Source organism: Diabrotica virgifera, chromosome 3, assembly GCF_917563875.1.
Source record: "Diabrotica virgifera virgifera chromosome 3, PGI_DIABVI_V3a".
Taxonomy (NCBI): Eukaryota; Metazoa; Arthropoda; class Insecta; order Coleoptera; family Chrysomelidae; genus Diabrotica; species Diabrotica virgifera.
In genome coordinates, this window is record NC_065445.1 from 22,244,633 (window position 1) to 22,264,523 (window position 19,891).

Consider the following 19,891-nt stretch of genomic DNA (forward strand, 5'->3'; position numbering starts at 1 on the left):
GTCAATCTTCATGAGTGCATTGATAATACAAATATAAAAGGAATTACAGAAAGGTAAAGACCAATTTTTAATTAGGAGGGTAGTTAGAGGGTTGTTTTCACTGATTTTTTCATAGAGAAAAGCAGGTACAGACCTTTTTCTGATCATACGTCGCTTAATTTTCATGCTAGAAGCTTTACATCATTAGTTTTTGAAAGGTCTAACTGCATACTTGAAAAAATATTATTTAAGATTTTCTCGAAAAATGCAAAGTTTTTCCGTTATTTGGCTTTGAATATTTCAAATTATGCATTTGACGAAAAAATCTAAATTTAACATGCCCTATCTCGGTTTGTATTGTTCTTTTAAAAATAATACAGAAAAAGAATTTGATTTGTGTTACTAAAAGATACAATTTTGGTATCTACAGTTTTTTTTTATTAAATGCATATTTTTCGAGGTATTCTCAAAAAACCCTCTAAAAAAGTCGATTTTTTCTTCGAAAGAAGCGTCGAAAGAACAGACATAGGCACCCTAACAAGAAGAAGAATCCAAAGCTGCAATAACAAATGGGGGTTTCCATTTAAGGTTACCCCCACCCCACCTCCAAGAGGTGGAGTGGGCGGGTCGTATTTAGTGTCATTCGATAGATTTTTGAAAAACACGTATTTTTCAGTTTATCGATCCAATCTTCATTTCGCAAATTATTCGATCGTCCCAGGTGACGAGTTCCACCCTGGGCACCAGGTACCTCAAATACTATCGCCATCATGAAATTCGTGTTCACTGTCCTCCAAAACCGTCAAGTATAAAAATTGAACTCATTTCCGTCAATATTTCCTAAGTTCTAAGTTTTTCATTTTCCATCTTTTCGAGATGCACTTTGTAAATGTATTTTCTCATGCACAAAATTTTTTGCCGGAGATCAATTTAGTTCACAAAATTGCCTGACATTCTCTGGAATCAAATGCAAAAAGTTGCATGACGATTCATCTTACTGCACAAAATTCTTAGGTTTAATGCTTCGTTGTCTGGCCTAAATTGATTTGGTGTTAAGAAGGTTAACCGCCTGCGTTGCTTCTTTTGAGAATGTTTTCGGAAAACGAATGTTTATGGAGGATATGTCTATTATTAATAGAAATTGAAAATGACAACATTGAGCATTTGTACGGAAACTAATTAAAATGTATGCAAACTAATTAAAACAATGCAATATGTTAATCAAAAGCTGTTAGAGGTTAATATCTGCGTGTATATAATTATACCAGAATCTATAAATCTTGCAAAAGTTTAATTTTTAGTTTTAGTTGTGTGATAGGGTGCTTATAAGGTGGTACGTCAACTTAATAACGTCATCACAAACTTCTTAACAGCTCCACAATCGTTTAGTAGGCAAGTACCAAGTGTTTTTAAATTATGTAATATTTTTTATTTTATTTTTTATTTGAAGTATTGCTTTAATCGAAAATTACTCGTATTATTAATTTCTATGGTAATTTATTAAAAATCTTTTACACAAGGTATACAGGGTGAGGCAAATAAAGGGCCTATTAGAAATATCTCGAGAACTAAAGGCAACAGAATCATGAAAATTGGAATAAAGGGGTTTTGAAGGATAATCTATTAAATGAAAATATTTTCATCTCTTTGCAACTTCCGGTTATACCGGAAGTTGCTTATAACTTCGTTTTTTTAAATGGGACACCCTGTATATTTTTGCATTTTTGGATTCTCTTCGATGTTTTCTTTCTTAAGATATGAGGTTTTGTAATATTATACAGGGTATTTTAAAAGATAATTACGTTTTTTTATTAATTTCGTAGCAAAATTAACACCCTGTAAATTGTAGTAGTTTGACATTTAAAACTCTACTTACGTTCAAATGATTTTTAATATACTCTACTATTGTTAAGAATCATTAGTATAGCTAAATTTTTAATTTTAGGACACAGGGTTGGTCGAAATTCGGAATCAGTATTTTCTGAGTTTTCTTAAATGGAACACCCTGTATTCTAGTGTTGTAATGAAATGATATTTTATGGTACTTTTTATTTATTAAGCATTCCCTATACCTAACTGCTTTAATTTGTGCTTAATTGTTAATCGCATCAACAATCTTAACTAAGTAAGTATTTCGATAGCTAAACCATTATTGGTAATTTTAAGGAGCAGTCTGGATTAATATGTATTTATTTCTGAAAAATTATTTGGGATTGAGTATTTTCACGGCCAGCCTAATAAAATTTTACGTATTTTTTGTTGCAATTAATGTTTAGCTTGAATCACCAATAACTCACAAATTAAAGCAGTTAGGTATAGGGAATGCTTAAGAAATAAAAAAGTACTATAAAATATCATTTCACTACAATACAAAAATATAGGGTGTTCCATTTAAGAAAACTCAGAAAATACTCATTCTGAGTTTCGACCAACCCTGTATACTAAAATTAAAAATTTAGCTATACTAATGATTCTTAACAATAGTAGAGTATATTAAAAATCATTTGAACGTAAGTAGAGTTTTAGATGTCAAACTACTACAATTCTACAGGGTGTGAATACCCTGTATAATATTACAAAACGTTATATTTTAAGAAAGAAGAGATCGAACAGAATCCAAAAATGTAAAAATATACAGGGTGTCCCATTTAAAAAAACGAAGTTATAAGCAACTTCCGGTGTAACCGGAAGTTGCAAAGGGATGAAAATATTTTCATTTAATAGATCATCCTTCAAAACCCTTTCATTCCAATTTTCATGATTCTGTTGCCTTTAGTTCTCGAGATATTTCTAATAGGCCAGTTATCTGCCTCACCCTATATAGTCCTGTCGCCAGGGGGGGTACAACGGCCTTCTTAATTCAGATGGACTTACCCAAGTTTTTTTTATGTATTTTGACCCGTAGAACACGAATTTTTTGGGTAACAGTTGGTCCGGATGTCGATAAGATTGTTATAAACAAAGAAGTTGAGGAATTACATAACAGCGATTTCTCGCAAAACAAAACATTTTTTTGTATTTTTTGGGTCATTCTAACCAAAAAATGTTCCTACAAGTTTTTTCGTAGGATGCATAGTTTTCGAGATAAACGCGGTTGAACTTTCAAAAAATCGAAAAATTGCAATTTTTGAACCCGAATATCGTTTGAATAAAAAATAAAATAGCAATTCTGCTTACCGCCTTTAAAAGTTTAAGTCAAATTATATCTGTTTTGAATATTTGCATTGCTAAAAATTTATTTTTTGATTGTTAAAAAAAGCTATAAACACATAGTGTTTCCCGTGCCTAATACATGCGTTTTAATGCATGCTACTTAGAAATAGCCCCGCTTGCACTTTTACCTCCTCTACGTACTCGTTCGATTTTAAATGAGAAATCATTGAAACATCACTCAAGCACTAGGTGTTTATAGCTTTGTTTTAACAATAAAATAATACATTTTTAGCAATACAAATAATTAAAACCGATATAATTTGACTTGAACTTTCAAATGCGGTAAGCAGAATTGCTATTTTATTTTTTAATCAAAAGTTTTTCGGGTTCAAAAATTCCAATTTTTCGATTTTTTGAAAGTTCAACCGCGTTTCTCTCGAAAACTATGCATCTTACGAAAAAATTTGTAGGAACATTTTTTGGTTAGAATGGCCCAAAAAATACAAAAAAATGTTTTGTTTTGCGAGAAATCGCTGTTATGTGATTCCTCAACTTCTTGGTTTATAACAATCTTATCGACATCCGGATCAACTGTTACCCAAAAAATTCGTGTTCTACAGGTCAAAATACATAAAAAAAACTTGGGTAAGTCCATCTGAATACAGGAGGCCGTTGTACCCCCCCTGGCGACAGGACTAATATACTTATATTAAAAACACACAGAACGTTTTCCATCATTGAGAAATTCCATTATTAAGAAATTCGGAAAGAAGAAAGATAGACGCCACTAAAATGTTCTGTTGGAGACTTCTGTTGAATTCCTTGGACCGACCAGAGGACAAATAATTCAATTTTAAGAGAGCTAAAAGTTAGCCAACGACTCTCCAGTTAAGTCCATCCCCAACAATTAAAATACTTTGGACATGTTATGATAGCAAACACAGAAAACATGGAAAGACTCAGTGGCGTAGCTGACAGGCCCGCAGGGCCCGCAAGGCGGGGGGCCCCGACCTTAGGAAGGGCCCCTTAAAACCTTCAAGCTTAAACTTCTACTTTCTTTAAATTGGGGACCAAAACATATTTTCCTAATAAACATCGAAATAGGGAATTTGGAAGAAAGTTATGAAGCGGATAATTGACAACTCTTTCCGGGTACAAGGTGCAATTTAGCGTTTCGTGAGCATGTTGCTAGTTTAGATGAAAGTGTATCCCAAAAAGGTAATTTTTTGTCGGTGGATCTTTTACTAGCTAAATATGATCCTGTTTTAGCTAAATTAATCGATAAAAACAATAACTTAAAAAAATTACTTGAGCCACCAAATACAAAAGGTAGTTATAAATTTGTGGGCTCAAAAAACTGAAAACAAATATATTAATTTAATTAAAAAATTTTGTTTTTATTTAATAATTCTTGATACCACTCAAGATATTTGAAAACACGATCAGCTTAGTTTTATTTTCCGGTATGTAAAAATAACTTGCGATGAAAATAATTTACCTTCCAAAGCAGAATTTGTTGAAAGTTTCTTGGGATTTATTTACATATTAGACCAAAGTGCAGAAGGTCCTTCAAATGAAATTTTTATAATTTATACAATCAAAGCACCTTTCCGTGCACAACTGCAGAGGAAAGGGGTATGATGGGGCAAGCGTTATGAGTAGGGAGCGGATTTTATGCTAAATGCATATTGCATGCATATTTCGCATATTTAAGAACTTTACTAAATTTTGCATATTTTAAAAAAAACATGCATATGTTGTGCCTATTAAAACCATTTAAGTCCAAAAAAAAATTTTAATTCGACACAAAATATTTCCCACAGGCTGTTCTATTAATTCGAGAACTATTACCTGAAGAGAGACGGTTCATTCACTGCCTTTTCATTTTTTCTTAGAAAATACCTGAGTACTTATTTATAGTACGCAGTTAAAAGGATGATTTACCGGGAAATCCGAATTTTATTTACTTTTATTATATTTAGCAGGTACCTACAATTCTGGTGATTCTTTTAAATCCCCTATTGTTAAGAGAATCTACACATTTAACCATGACCATAGTTTTACGATTTTCTAACGGGAATTGAAATATTCATGCTTTAGATCAGATCCCGTCTTTAAACGGCTTTAAAACTTTGGAGAACATATTTATGCGACATCTTTAAGGAAAATTTTGAAACTGATTTTGGTGCAGAATTTTAAATACGCCCCAATTACTTCTATTGATGTTGAAAGGAGTTTTTCAAGTTATAAAAATATCAAAGAAAATGTTTCCTCATAAAAAATTTGGAAAAACACATTGTAGTGAATTATAATGGAAGATATATAGTGATATTGTTGTTTTATTTTAAATTGGTATCAGTTTTTGTAAAAAATGTGAATAAATTGCATATATTTAAAATAATGATTTTATTTGAAAGATAATAAATAAGATTGCCGCCCCCCTATAAAAGAACCCGCTAGAATAGAATAGAACAGAAAATTTGTGGTTTCGCGAAATGCGCATTTTTTGAATTTTTGTGCATATCTTGCGCATATTTCGTATTTTTTTACTGCATATATATGCGCATATTTCATCAAAATTGATCGCATATAAATCCGCTCTCTAGTTATGAGTGGTGTATCTTCAGGCGTACAAAGGCGCATAACTGACATTGAAAAAACAGTTTCTTATTCCTATCTTTGAACCTATTGTTGAATGAGGCCGTTGCTGGTGTACAGGAGTTGGTTTTTTTACGGCATAATTAAGAGATTATATGCTTTTTTAGGGCAAGTATTAAAAGATGGAATGTACTACATATTATGTACTATTATCACTTTGGATTCATCGCGTTTGCCAATCTTAAAAATGTTATGTGAAACCCGGTGGTCATCCAGGCATGATGCTGTTATGGTTTTGCGTCGAGCTTTCCGACAAGTAATGAAATCTTTAACGAAAATTTCATTGCTATCAAAAAACTATGAAAAATTAGAAGCTAATGCTTTATTAGAGCATATGAATAATTTTGAATTTGCCGTTAACATTACTATTCAATCTAAAATACTTTTTTTTTGATTGAAAAATGGCTTTGGTAGAGCCAATTAGCCAGACTTGTTTCTGATTGATTGCAGATTCATAGTCATAAATTTCTTATAACATAAGTACATTCTACAATTTTATTTTTATAGATACATTTTCATTTTTTATTTTGTTTTTTTTTTTTTTAATTATTTTACTGTGTTTTTTAATATATATTTTATTTTGTGCGAAACACTTTTTTTACTTCTTTTTTTTTCTATTCTTTTTTATTTTTGTTCCTTTTTTTTCCTTTTTTTTTGTTTATTTTTTTTTGTTATTATTTTATTTTGTGTTTTTTCTTAATATTATTTTTTTTATTTTTTCAAACCACATTAAAAAATTATGCCTATTTATTACATATTACGTTTACAACTTGTATTTACATAATTTAACATATTTATAAATGAGATGAAGAATTTCCATATCATTTGTAAATATTAAAATATTTAGGTTTATTGGGAAAAAACGTTTTAAATCTTTTAATTCCTTATAAAGGTCGTTTATGTTATTTATGTTTAAATGACATTCTAATATGACATGTGTTAGATCTCCGATTTTGCCACAAGTACAATTGGGAGTATCTGCCAAGCCTTCTATGCATGTAAGATGGCGTAAGAGCATGATTGGCTCTCAACCGATTAATGGTCTTTATAAAATGTCTGTTATATTCTGTCTCTGTAATGCAATTGCCAATTATTTTTAAGTTTTTGTTTGCTAAAAGTATCAATATCTGAAGCTGGAATTAAATTTTTGTTTATTTTTTCTCCGATCACATAAGCTGATTTAGCAAAATTGTCAACTATTTCATTGCCTTTTATTCCCGAATGTCCCTTAATCCAAGCAATTGTTACATTTACTCCTAATTGTATAATTTCAAACAGAGTTTTAAGAATATTCAATTCAATGTGGTTTATGTGTTTGACTGTTTGAATGTTACTCAATCTGTCCACCACGCTTTTACTATCAGTAAATATAACATAATTGCTAGTTGGATTCAGTAGTACATACTGAACAGCAAACATTACTGCTATCATTTCTGCTGTGTATATTGAGCATTCAATAGGTAGGCTATATTGATTATGGTAATTTTTATTTTCGTGGAATACTGCACAGCCCGTTCCATTTGCGTCTTTTGACCCATCGGTAAATATGTACTAAAAATTTAACCATTTTTCTCTAATAAATATATCAAACATATTTGGCGGTATTTTCTGTGAGTTTCTAAAATACTTTACTTTATTCAACTAACATTACATTCAACTAACTTTATTCAACTACATTTTAGCAGAAGCAGCAGGAATTGCAGAATAGTTGAGATTAAACCGAAATTTAAAAATAAACGGAAAAAACGTATAAAAAAATTTACGATGAGCTCAGCTGCGACGAAAAAATAACTGGTAGCAAAAAAGTTTTGAACTTAATGTTTTCAATGTAAATTTAGATATAATATTGCAACAACTTATTAATAGGTTTAGGTTTGTCGGATTAAGAGACATGAAGTTATAATAGGTTTTCTTGTCTATTCCCAAAAAATCTATTAACACGAACCGATGAAGACTTATTAAAAAAGGCCAAATATTGTCATTTACACATATTTTAGTAAATGTTTATAATACGGGGGCACACAAAAATTGTCGCGGGGGGGGCACCAATTTTCAGCTACGCCACTCGAAAGACTCATTATACAAGGAAAGATTGAAGGCCGAAGATCACGAGGAAGATCCCCAACAAAAATTACAGGAATATGCAAAAGACCTACCCATGAGTTAAATAAAAGAAATGACCAGAGACAGAGATCTTTGAAGACGGACAATACACGACATCACGTCGACCACTACACTCCCTCCGTGGGTCAGGATTGAAGAGAAGACTAAAAGTTTATTGACTTCTTTCTCTCTCAACGTCCATGTTTCACTTCCGTATGTCACATGGTTTTGTACATTTAGATTTTGGCACTTCTTGAGAGAAGTTTTAACTGTAACCTTAGAGAATGGTTTAACTGTAGTTCATTACAACTGTTCAGAGCAGCAGCCAACAAAGTAACCATAGCCATTATGATATCCAACCTCCGATAGGAGATGGAACTTTAAGAAGAGAGAAGTTTTGACCTCATTAGATGTTGAACGGCAAAGAAAGATCTATTCCCCGCCAGTGTTCGTACCTCAACCTTCCGTTCTCCTTTGTTGTCACTGGTAATTGTTGTTCCTAGGTATTTGAATTCTTTGACCACCTCAAAATTATGATCGTTTATGCTAATGTTTTGTCCTATTCGCTGTCGTTCCTTTCTTGATACGACCATGTATTTAATTGTTTGTTCGTTTATTTTCTGGCCTACCTAGCAGCTATGGTAGTATAGATGTAACTTACTACATCTGTGGTGAACCACGTGGTTTTTTGGGATGTTCCACGAAAAAAAGGAACAATAGTAATTTCAATATGTAAGAAAAATCAAAAAAAAATTTTAACAATAAAAATCTCTCTTGTTCCCCTAGTTGGAGAGACATTCCAAACAACCAGATGGTGCGCTACAGATGTAGCAAGTTACATTCATACTATCATAGGTATTACCATATAGAAGCTAACATCATCATGTGAAGTCAACCTTTCTGTGTGAGAAAATACAGTCGAGCCCGCTTATTAGAGTACCGCTTATAGGAATATCCCGGTTTAAGGAATAGAATTTTGGGGTCCAGAAACGTTTCCATTTACTCCTTAATAAATTTAACTGCTTATATAAATACGTTTTTGTAAAATGGTACCGCTTATTAGAATATATTTTTCAAGTAACCAAAAACTTTTTATGTACAATTTCCTACAAAGAATGATTTCTGGTTTATAGGACCTGTCCATAATAACACTTTATTACTTACTTCATTATGGGCACCAATTCTAACCTCCGCCAAACATTTACCGATCATAAAGTAGGTACTTTTTCATTTGTGTAAATATTCTTATTGCTCACCCACCACCCACGTTGTTGTCTGTTTGGATTTTTAGAAACAGTTAATTTAGAAGTCATAACGGCTTTTATATAATAACCGCTTTATAATATGTATTAAAAGAAGTTTTTTGGAGGGTAAAACCAATGTCCATTTTTTAATTATTATATTTTAAAGCAACAAGGACTAATATTTTAGATAACAAAAAAAATTAGTCTCAGATTACCGATTATTTTTCCAGAAAAAAAGTTAGACTGTTGAATGTCTCCTTCTTTTAACACAAAATAATTATTTAAGAAAAATTATCATTTGTTTATACTAAATTTAATAAAATTTACTTTTTTCCTTTTGAATTAATTACTTACAGTTGGAATGACTAACTGCGTTATAGAACTGTTCAATACAAAAAAATTAGCATATATGGTGTGGATATAAACAAACTCTCTCCATTTCAACAAATGATTTGACTAACCTTTTGTTTCTTCACTCCTTCTTCTTCCAGATTGTGTCGTCCTTGATTCTTCCTCACGTACTCTTTGGATGTTGCGACAAAGTCCCTCTCGTCCAAACTGCTTCAAAAACAAACAAAAACAGGACTCGCTCGAATTCTCCTCAGTTTCTTCTTGCTCGATATCTTGTGCAAATAGATACCAATCAGCTACTCGTTCTAGATAGAACGAAGGAATCTTCCTCGGACACAGAAAAAATTTACTTCTCAACCGGTCAAAAATTTCGTTTCAACTTGATTCTGCTCGTAAAGGTCGATTTCACCACTTTACACTGACTTCTCACTTTTCAAAAACTGGACTGCCCCTCCCGTTTATAATCACACAGTGTCTATCTTTTCTTTCTGAAATTCCGACTCACATTCTCATCCCTTCCATCGATCTTTCTTTACCCAAAACATTCATACTTTCCTTTCCTAAGAAACCAACTTAATTTGTATCCAACTTTCCATTTTGTTAAAATTCTAAGAGGCATCAAATTACTATCGTTATTTCAAAAAACTAAACAAAAGGCCTTACATTCTAAACTCAATAAAATTTGTTTATCGGTTAAACCTTCTACGAATTATTTACAAAAATCCTATTGATGTTAACAAAACGAAATACATGCATTTTCCAATATTTTCGAACCATTGTCTGTAAATCATTTCAATAAACCCATTAACGAAAACCACATTAACGATTTCACCTTCCCCGAAAAAGCACTGTTTATTACTAAATTATAATCTGTACAATTTTTTGTCATATACAGGGCGAAGGAAATCTACGATCTCGTGGTCCAGATATAAATTTATTTTCTGAATTTTTCCAAAAAACCATTCTACAACAAATCCCCGCCTTTTGAATTCGATAAAATTCTTTGCATCTGCAAACGATTTTCTCGAGGCAAAACAATTATCCGGTATACCTATTTCATTTTCCTAATTTATTTCCTACTTCCTACCTTAAACTATTTTCTATGTGTCCTTCCTTCAGTTACTCATGATATTTGTACACATCGTGAAAATTACATATTCTTCTGATCTTTTGATTTTCTTCTTCTATTTCCTTCATTCTCTTTTTCTTCTATCTCTCGCTTGTCTTCTTGTAACGCGTTTTCAAATTTGATTTCCAAATCCTCTAGTTCCTTTTTCTGGCACTTCTTTATCTCCTTCATTCTGATTTTGATTTCTTTAATCTCTATCTCCTGTTTCTCGCTCTTTTCTATAATCTCTTCGATTTTTTAACCATTTCCTTTTTGATACTCTCTATATTTCTGTTGTTTTCTTCTATTGCTTGTTTTGTTTCTTCCTGATTTTTATCCATTCCCTTTGACGTTTCTTTTTGGTTTTCTTCTATTACTCGTTTTGTTTCTTCCTGATTTTTATCCATTTTTTTCGATTGTATTTGCATAAGTTTTAATATTTTTTCTAATTCTGTCAATTCCTTTTTTCCTGTTTCCATGATTGTTTTGTCTAAAATGTCTTCTTGTTCTAAATTTTCTTCTTGATCTGAATGTTCTTCTTGTTTTTTGTTTTCTTTGCTTTTGCTTCTTGTCACATACATTTGCTTTCAAGAAATACTATCCCCGCCAAATAGGAAACTTTAAAACACCCTATTTGTGGCAGATACGAAAACTCTCTCTTACCCAATATAATAATTGTCAAATATTTCAAAAAATCATCAAATTTAATGCAAATATCAAATAAATAAACTAAATTATTAGAAATGGTACCTAAAGGAAATTGATATGTCGCAATTCAAATATCAATTTTAACCACTCAATAAATAGATTTTCAATCACCTGCTTTCCTCTGTCTTCCCTTTCAATTTAGTTCTTTTTAGAAAATTTACCATTACGGAATTTATATTGCATACTCTTCTACACTGAAAGTAGTGGTATTTTTTTAAGACCACTTCTTTTTGTATTATATTCAACACATATATTTTTGCCTATATTGTTGTAAATATGACAACTAAAGAACATTTTTTTAAATGTTTTATTCCGAGTTATCATTTTAAAGCAGTAAAACTACTGTTACAGATAGATTATATTTATTTTAAGACACAATTTTCAAAATCGATAAAATCCTTTATAAAAGGTATATTTGTTAAGATCCCTAAAACGGGCTATATCACAGAACTAGTTTTCGATCGGATGACCGATCATCATCAGTGTTTACGTGAATCTAACATGCTAACCACCAAAATAAAAAATGTGTGGGCAAAAACCCTTTACAATTGATCCGTCATAGGAACATATATGAATAATGTGAAATTAAATATGGATGTCTAAAATATCGAATGTATTATAATCTAGGTACCATTGAGCTCGAATTTGACTTGTTCACTTGAATAGTCATCATGTGAACAAGTCAAATTCGAGCTCAATGATACCTAAAACATAATACATTGGATATTTTAGACATCCATATTTAATTTCTCACATTATTCATCTGTGTTCCTATGACGGATCAATTGTAAAGGGTTTTTACCCACATATTTTTTATTGTGGTGGTTAGCATGTTAGATTCACGTAAACACTGATGATGATCGGTCATCCGATCGAAAACTAGTTCTGTGATATAGCCCTTTTTAGGGATCTTAACAAATATACCTTTTATAAAGGATTTTATCGATTTTGAAAATTGTGTCTTAAAATAAACATAATTTATCTCTAACAGCAGTTTTACTGCTTTAAAATGATAACTCGGAATAAAACATTTTAAAAATGTTCTTTAGTTGTCATATTATTTACAACAATATAGGCAAAAATATATATGTTGAATATATTACAAAAAGTTTTTTACATGTTTTCTACACAAAAAAATACATATGGGAACTTGGACCTCGCCCGATGGATTAACGAACAACCAAATTGATCATATGCTCATAGATGCTAGACATTTCTCAAACTTGATGGATGTCCGGACCTATCGAGGCGCCAATATTGATTCAGATCACTTTCTAGTTGGCAGAAGAATTCGAGCTAGAATCTCAAACGCGAAGAAGGAGAGAAGTGCCAAAACAACGCGCCTTAATATTGAACTCCTCAAAAATCCGCAAACGGTAGAAAGGTTTCAAAACTATATCGAAACTAACTGCATAATTAATGAGAATCTAACAATCAGCGAACAATGGGAAATGTGTAAAAATAATATTAAAGACGAATATTAAAGAACGATGCATATAAACAGATGCAGCACAGGAAAACCCGAGAAAAACAACAAAAATATAAAGACCTTAGAAGAGAAGAGAAGTGCATTCATAGAAGAAAAAAGAGAACTTATGAAAATAGAATACTAGAAGAACTTGAGGCATTAAAACAGGAAAATCAAACAAGAAAATTCTATAAAACTCTGAATAATGCAAGAAAGGAATTCAAACCAAGGCTAAGACTATGTAAGGATAAGGAGGGGCACATACTCAATACAAAAGAAGAAATATTGAAAAGGTGGGTGGAACACTATAAAGAACTACTTACCATCGAAGTAGAAGATCCAAATCAACCGAGCCCAAGAGCAACCAACAATACACCATTAGAGCCTCCATCAATTCAAGAAGTACGGGATGTAATAAAACACCTAAGAAATAATAAATCTCCAGGAAGTGATGGTATATCCGCGGAACTTATTAAATATGGAGGTGCTACCCTGACTAATCAAATATATAAAATAATACTAAGAGCCTGGAATGAGGAACAAATCCCGGAAGAGTGGTGTCTTGGAATCGTTTGCCCGCTACACAAAAAGGGTGATCAATTGGAATGTAGAAACTATAGGGGAATAACCCGCCTTAATACAGCTTACAAAATATTTTCGAGCATCTTATATGGTCGCCTAAGTGCATATTCAGAGGAGCTTCTTGGAGAATATCAAAGTGGTTTTAGGCCTGGTCGATCAACAACAGACCAGATCTTTGTGCTAAGACAAATACTGGAAAAAAGCAATGAATTCAATATCGACACTTACCATCTTTTCGTAGATTTTAAATCGGCCTATGATAGTGTCCTAAGAAATAAATTGTATGAAGCCATGGATGAATTCCACATCCCTGACAAACTGATAAGATTGGTTAAGGCTACAATGCGTAAAGTCGTTTGCAAAGTCGAAATACAGGGCGAACAATCACAGGCGTTTGAAACGAATATTGGGCTGCGACAGGGAGATGCGCTGGCGTGTCTCCTCTTCAACATAGCTCTAGAAAAGGCGGTCAGAGATGCCCGAATAGACAACAGAGGAAATATTTTTAATAAATCATCCCAAATTTTGGCATATGCCGATGACGTAGACCTAGTTGCCCGCACAACACGCAAACTAGAAGAAATGTATACCACCTTCTCAAATGCCTCAAAAAATATGGGCCTGACAGTAAACGAGGAGAAAACTAAGATGGTGGCATCAACACCCAACAATAGAGCCATAAACATCGGTCACCAATTCTCTGTTGATAACTCTACCTTTGAAGTGGTGGACAAATTCACATACTTAGGCTCCCTGATCACCAAGGAAAACGTCATGACAGAAGAAATCAAGCGAAGGATAATCCTAGCGAACAAATGCTATTTTGGACTCAGTAGACATATGAGAAGCAGAAACTTAAGCCAAAAAACAAAAATAACCATATACAAAACCCTTATACAACCAGTGTTGACATATGGATCGGAGACATGGACCATCTCCAAGGCAGATGAAAACCTTCTGCTTATATTTGAACGAAGGATCCTGAGAGGCATATTCGGTGGCATCTGTGAAAATGGTATTTGGAGGAGGAGGTACAACTACGAGGTATACCACAGATATAAACATATATTTGGTGGAAAAGACGTAGTATCTCTTATAAGAATAGGACGACTAAGATATGCAGGACATCTAGCAAGATCACAGCATAACAACCCTCCTAGAAGAATCCTTATGTCACAACCTGTGGGAAGTAGAAATAGGGGTAGGCCAAAACTTAGATGGAAAGATGGTGTAGATGAGGATGGAAGAAAAATAGGCGCAGCAAACTGGCAACGGTTGGCAATGGATAGGACTGACTGGCGTAATAGACTTGGGAAGGTCGAGGCTCTTTCATAGGGCTGTAGCACCATTGATGATGATGATATTACAAAAAGAAGTGGTCTTAAAAAAATACCACTACTTTCAGTGTAGAAGAGTATGCAATATAAATTCCGTAATGGTAAATTTTCTAAAAAGAACTAAATGTTGGCATTACTAATAATACGTTACGAATAGTTAAAGTTATGAACTGTCGCAGTTACGAATTGACGGAGTTACGCATTGTCCGTTACCATTTGTGCGGTTACGAACTGTCGTATTACGAGATATAGAACTCGAGCATAGGTGCAAAATTTCGGGCCAATACTTTTTAAATGCATTCATTTTTTTTTTCGAATCCCGAGAAGACTAATAAGTATTTTAAAAAAATTTAAACTCAGATTTGAACGATTTCACGTACAATTTAAAGAACGTAATAGATAAGATATAGTCTAGGCGCCAGAGGGGTCACGTGTCATATTCAATTCTGATGGACAAACTAAACGGTTTCTTATGGATTTTTGGCTGCTGATTACGAATTTTGAGGGGGGATTTCGATCCGAGTGGTCAAAAAATTGTTATAAACAACTTAATTGTTTATAAATTGTTCATAAGGCTCTAGCTCATAAACTAAAAGAGATAAAACAAAATGTTTTAAATAAAATTTGTTCCTTAATAAAAAACCAAGAAAAAACCGTTTACTAAACTTAACTCTAACAATTATAACTCAAGATATTTTAAAATTAGTGCATAATGCAAATTGCAAATTGCAAAATAAGTATTTTTCGAAGCTTTATCAATCGTAACTCGGATTCTACGCATGAAAATAAGTCTTAGAAGATGTCGTTTTAAAGCCTAGTTAACAGGCTTCCAAACAAAGTTTGTTAAATTACTTGATCTTCATTTGTTTTAAAGTTATACCCGTTTGAAGTTACAATTTTCTTAAAAATATTGTACATTCATTTGTTTATAAGGGTTTCAAGCAAATTTGAGCTATAAACATTTATACTTTAATGAACAATAATGATAGAAAAACTCAAAAGGAACAATTTGAGGTTATGAAAATGTTCATAAGTTTATTTTTGACCAAGATGTCGATATTTTAATGGCGCGCGCTATGAGGCGCAAGATCGGCTCACCGCGTAAAGGTTCACGCGCTAACTTCTCGATGCAAATTATAATTTCTATGTATGCATACGTTATCTTCATTTTTCATTTTTGAAGATCCTAATAAAATTTTATCATATAATTCTTATAATTAAATCATCATACTGTACCTCGTATCATCTTTCATTCTATTTACACTGTCTTCTATTTTTTGCACTAAATGAGAAAAAAACATTAAAAAGTAATATTTCAGAAGTATGACTAAAAAGATAGTTGATATTATTTATTAATACTATTTTTACAGACATTTTTTTCATGCATCTGCAAATCTGCATAGAGATATACAGGGAATATCAGCTTTTTTACATCTGCATAAGTTCTTAGCGAAATTTTAACAGTTACATGGTGGTACAAGTCTGTTCTTGTAGGCAGTAAAACTAAAACTTTTTGAGGCTTCACAGTCTAATTATCTACATGATATCCATATAAAGTGGATCTAGTTCTTTTGCAGCATCATCAAGTCTCGTCAATTGTGTGTATGCCGCCACATCATAAATGCTCGTTTTATATGCAATGATGATGCTGCAAAAGAACTCGATCCATTTTTATATGGATATCATATATTGGCTCATTTTCATGCGTAGAAGCCGAGTTACGATCGATAAAGCGTCGAAGAATACATACTTACTTGACTGTGAGCCAATCTTGCGCCTCATAGCGCGCCATTAAAATTTCGACATCTTAGCCAAAAATAAACTTACGAACATTTTCGAAGCTCAAATTGTTCCTTTTGAGTTGTTTTATCATTATTGTTAATTAAAGTATAAATGTTTATAGCTCAAGTTTACTTAAAACCTTTATAAACAAATTAATGTACAATTTTTTAAAGAAAATTATAACTTCAAACGGGTATAACTTTAAAACAAATGAACATCAAATAATTTAACAAACTTTGTTTGGAAACCTTTTAATTAAGCTTTAAAAGCACACCTTACAAGGCTCATTTGCATGAGTAGAAGCCGAGTTACGATCGGTAAAGCTTCGAAAAATACTTATTTTGCAATTTGCAATTTGCATTGTGCACTAATTTTACAATATCTTGAGTTCTAATTGTCGGATTTAAGTTTAGTAAACGGTTGTTTCCTTGTTTTTTATTCGGGAATAAATTTTATTTGAAACATTTTTTTTTATCTCTTTTAGTTTATGAACCAGAGCCTTATAAACAATTTATAAACAATTAAATTGTTTATAACAATTTTTTGACCACTCGGATCGAAATCCCCCCTCGAAATTCGTAATCAGCAGCCCAAAATCCATAAGAAACCGTTGATTTTGTCCATCAGAATTGAAAATGACACGGTGACCTCTATTTGGCGCCTAGACTAATATAAGTAATTAAAGAAATAACTAGATAAAAGTAGCTAGATATAAAATGAAAAACTGTTACAGATACATTTGTAGATAATATGCCTATTTTAGCCATCATGGGTGTGGAGAATACAGAAAATCTCAATATGGACCATGAAGATAGCAGTGACAATGTAGACTACAATTCTATTCAGGCCAAATTATTCACAAGCGTTCCTCCTGAGGAAGAAATTGTTATTTCAGGTATGTATTATTATAAATACGTCTTCTACTTCATCTTCTTATTTGTGATAAACTAATCCTCATCCACATCTGGACAAAGGTAATGCGATTTACCTATCTATTGATTTTCTGAAGTAGTTCAAATGTCATCTACCCATATTTGCCCATATCAAATTGTCTTGCCGTGTACGTAACCCAACGACATTTCCTTTTTATTACTTCTTTTATTACTTCTTCCTCTTTATTCCGTCTTTTAAGAGTCGTCCTATACTTCTTCTTTTTTTTTGCGTTTGTAATTTAATGGTGCAAATTAATCATATTTGTTTAGTAAGCAACTTTATATCCGATTGATGGATTCGACCGTTACTTGATGGAAGTTCATTTTATCTCACAATAAAACACTGAAAACTTTTGTTTTCTATACTTCCACAAAATTTATTATTTACAATTATGTGACTACACCTGTTTCGCCAGAGTGCCTTTCTCAATTGATATAATTTACAATGTGTTTGCCTTTTTAAGTCTCTAACTGAAGAGGTTGAGGAGGGGGAGCTGTTTGTCTCGAGTTGGTCATTCAGAATTGTATCTGTATTTTTCAGTTTATTAATTTCCATGGATTCTAAAAAGATAGCTTAAGGCCTTTATTTTGGATATGCAGAATTTGAAACTCTTCATTGAAAGAATGATTATGATCTAGAAGGTGAAGTGCGTATGTAGAGCTGTCTGTTTTTCTATTTTTGAAAGCCCTTTTGTGTTCTGCTATCCGTTTGTCAAAAGTTCTGCCAGTTTGACCGATGTACGTTTTCGGACAGTCACCACAAGTTAGTTTGTACACACCACTCTGTAGTTGCTTTCTCTTTCGGCTTTTATTGTTCTTAATATATTTGCTTAAGTTGTTGTTAGTTCTGAAAGCTGGTATTATTCCTTAATTTTTTTTATGTATCTGGCTATTTTTGTTGTTATCTTGCCAGTATATGTGAGAGAGCAGAAGGTACTGGGCTCTTTCTGTGGTGGTGGATACACTAATTTCAGGGTTTTCTTATGGATTTTTTGATTTAAAATTTTGTTAACTGTTTGATCGTTATAGCCGTTGTTTACTGCTATTTGTTTAATGATGTTTAGTTCTATCTCGAAGTTATTTTTTGTCATGGGAATTTCTGTCAGTCTATGTATCATGCTATGGTAGGCTGCTAATTTGTGTTGTGTAGGATGGGATGATGAATTGTGTATAGTTGTGTCAGTATGGGTAGGTTTATGATATAAGGAGAACTCATGTTTGTTGTGTAGTCTGGTAATCGTTACATCTAGAAAGTTTGTGGAATTATTCTGTTCTGTTTCTATTGTAAACTCAATATTACTATGAAGTGAATTTATGTATGATAGAAATTGGTCAAGTTGTCTGTTAGTTCCTGTAGAGCATACTAGTATATCATCCACATATCTCCACCAATATAAGAACTGTTTAAATACGGGATGTTTATAAATTGTTGTTTCAAGTTGGTTCATAAATATATCTGATAGTAATGGGCTTAGTTAGAGGATTACCCATAAAAGTCCTGCACTGTTGTTTGTGTATATTTGATTATTGAATTCAAAATAGTCTTGATTTATGCAAATTTCAAGGAGGTGTAAAATTTCAGATGCAATGATCGGATTTGTACTATTATGGTCTAAAAGATTTTTAACTAAAACAAAAGTTTCTGTAGAAAACACTAGGAAAAAGATTTTTTACGTCAAATGAGATTAGTCTGGAATTGTTGGGCAATTGAAAATTTTGTATTTTATTAACTAGTTCTAGTGTATTTTTTACGGTGAATTTAGCTGAAAATTTAGTGTATTCTGTAATAATATCTGACAGTTTTTTTGAAAGTTTATATGACGGAGCTGTATAAAAAGAAACCCAGCATTCAGCTTCGTACATCATAGCCGACCTATCTTATGGCTGTTTTATAGAATTTTCCCTTCAGCTTCATTGGAATTTTTCTGTCACAAAACACACCACTCGCTTCTTTCCACTTCATCCATCCAGCCCTAATTCTACTGCATGCATCTCCATCTATTTCTCCATTACTCTGTAATACCGATCCTAGGTACTTAAAACTATTGCTTTTCACAGTCATTTCACCATCCAAAGATACCATTTTATTTGTAGTAGCTCCATCTTTAAATGAACATTCCAAATACTCTGTTTTTGTCCTACTAAGTTTTAAACCTTTTTCCTCCAGAGCTTGTCTCCACTGTTCCAGTTTTTGTTCCAAGTGTCTCTTTCACTATTTCCTACTAACAAGACATCATCAGCATACATTAAGCACCATGGAATGTTACCCTGTAGTTTCGCTGTTATCTGGTCCAAAACTAATGAGAATAAATACGGACTAAGCACATAGCCTTGGTGCAATCCTACTTTCACATGAAATTTATCAGTCTCTCCCACACCTGTCCTAACACTAGTCGTTACTCCCTCATACATATCCCTCACAATATTTACATATTCACCAGGGACTCCTTTCTTATTAAGTGCCCACCACAGAATCTCTCGAGGAA

General features: G+C 32.4%; 1 protein-coding gene across 2 annotated transcripts in view; it reads left to right on the top strand.

Annotated features, from left to right (window-relative positions):
• The first annotated feature begins 1,226 nt into the window (after window positions 1-1,226).
• The window catches only part of LOC114325674 (fatty acid synthase), a 239,338-nt gene continuing 220,673 nt past the window's right edge, over window positions 1,227-19,891 (top strand). Inside the window, exons 1-2 of one of the 2 annotated variants that reach the window (XM_050646364.1) lie at window positions 1,227-1,371; window positions 17,237-17,368. In XM_050646364.1, coding sequence (XP_050502321.1) covers window positions 17,242-17,368 — 127 coding nt within the window. In that variant the 5' untranslated portion in view covers window positions 1,227-1,371; window positions 17,237-17,241. Of the gene's footprint in view, window positions 1,372-17,208; window positions 17,369-19,891 lie in introns of those variants that run through there. The other variant, XM_050646363.1, reaches the window with a different exon arrangement.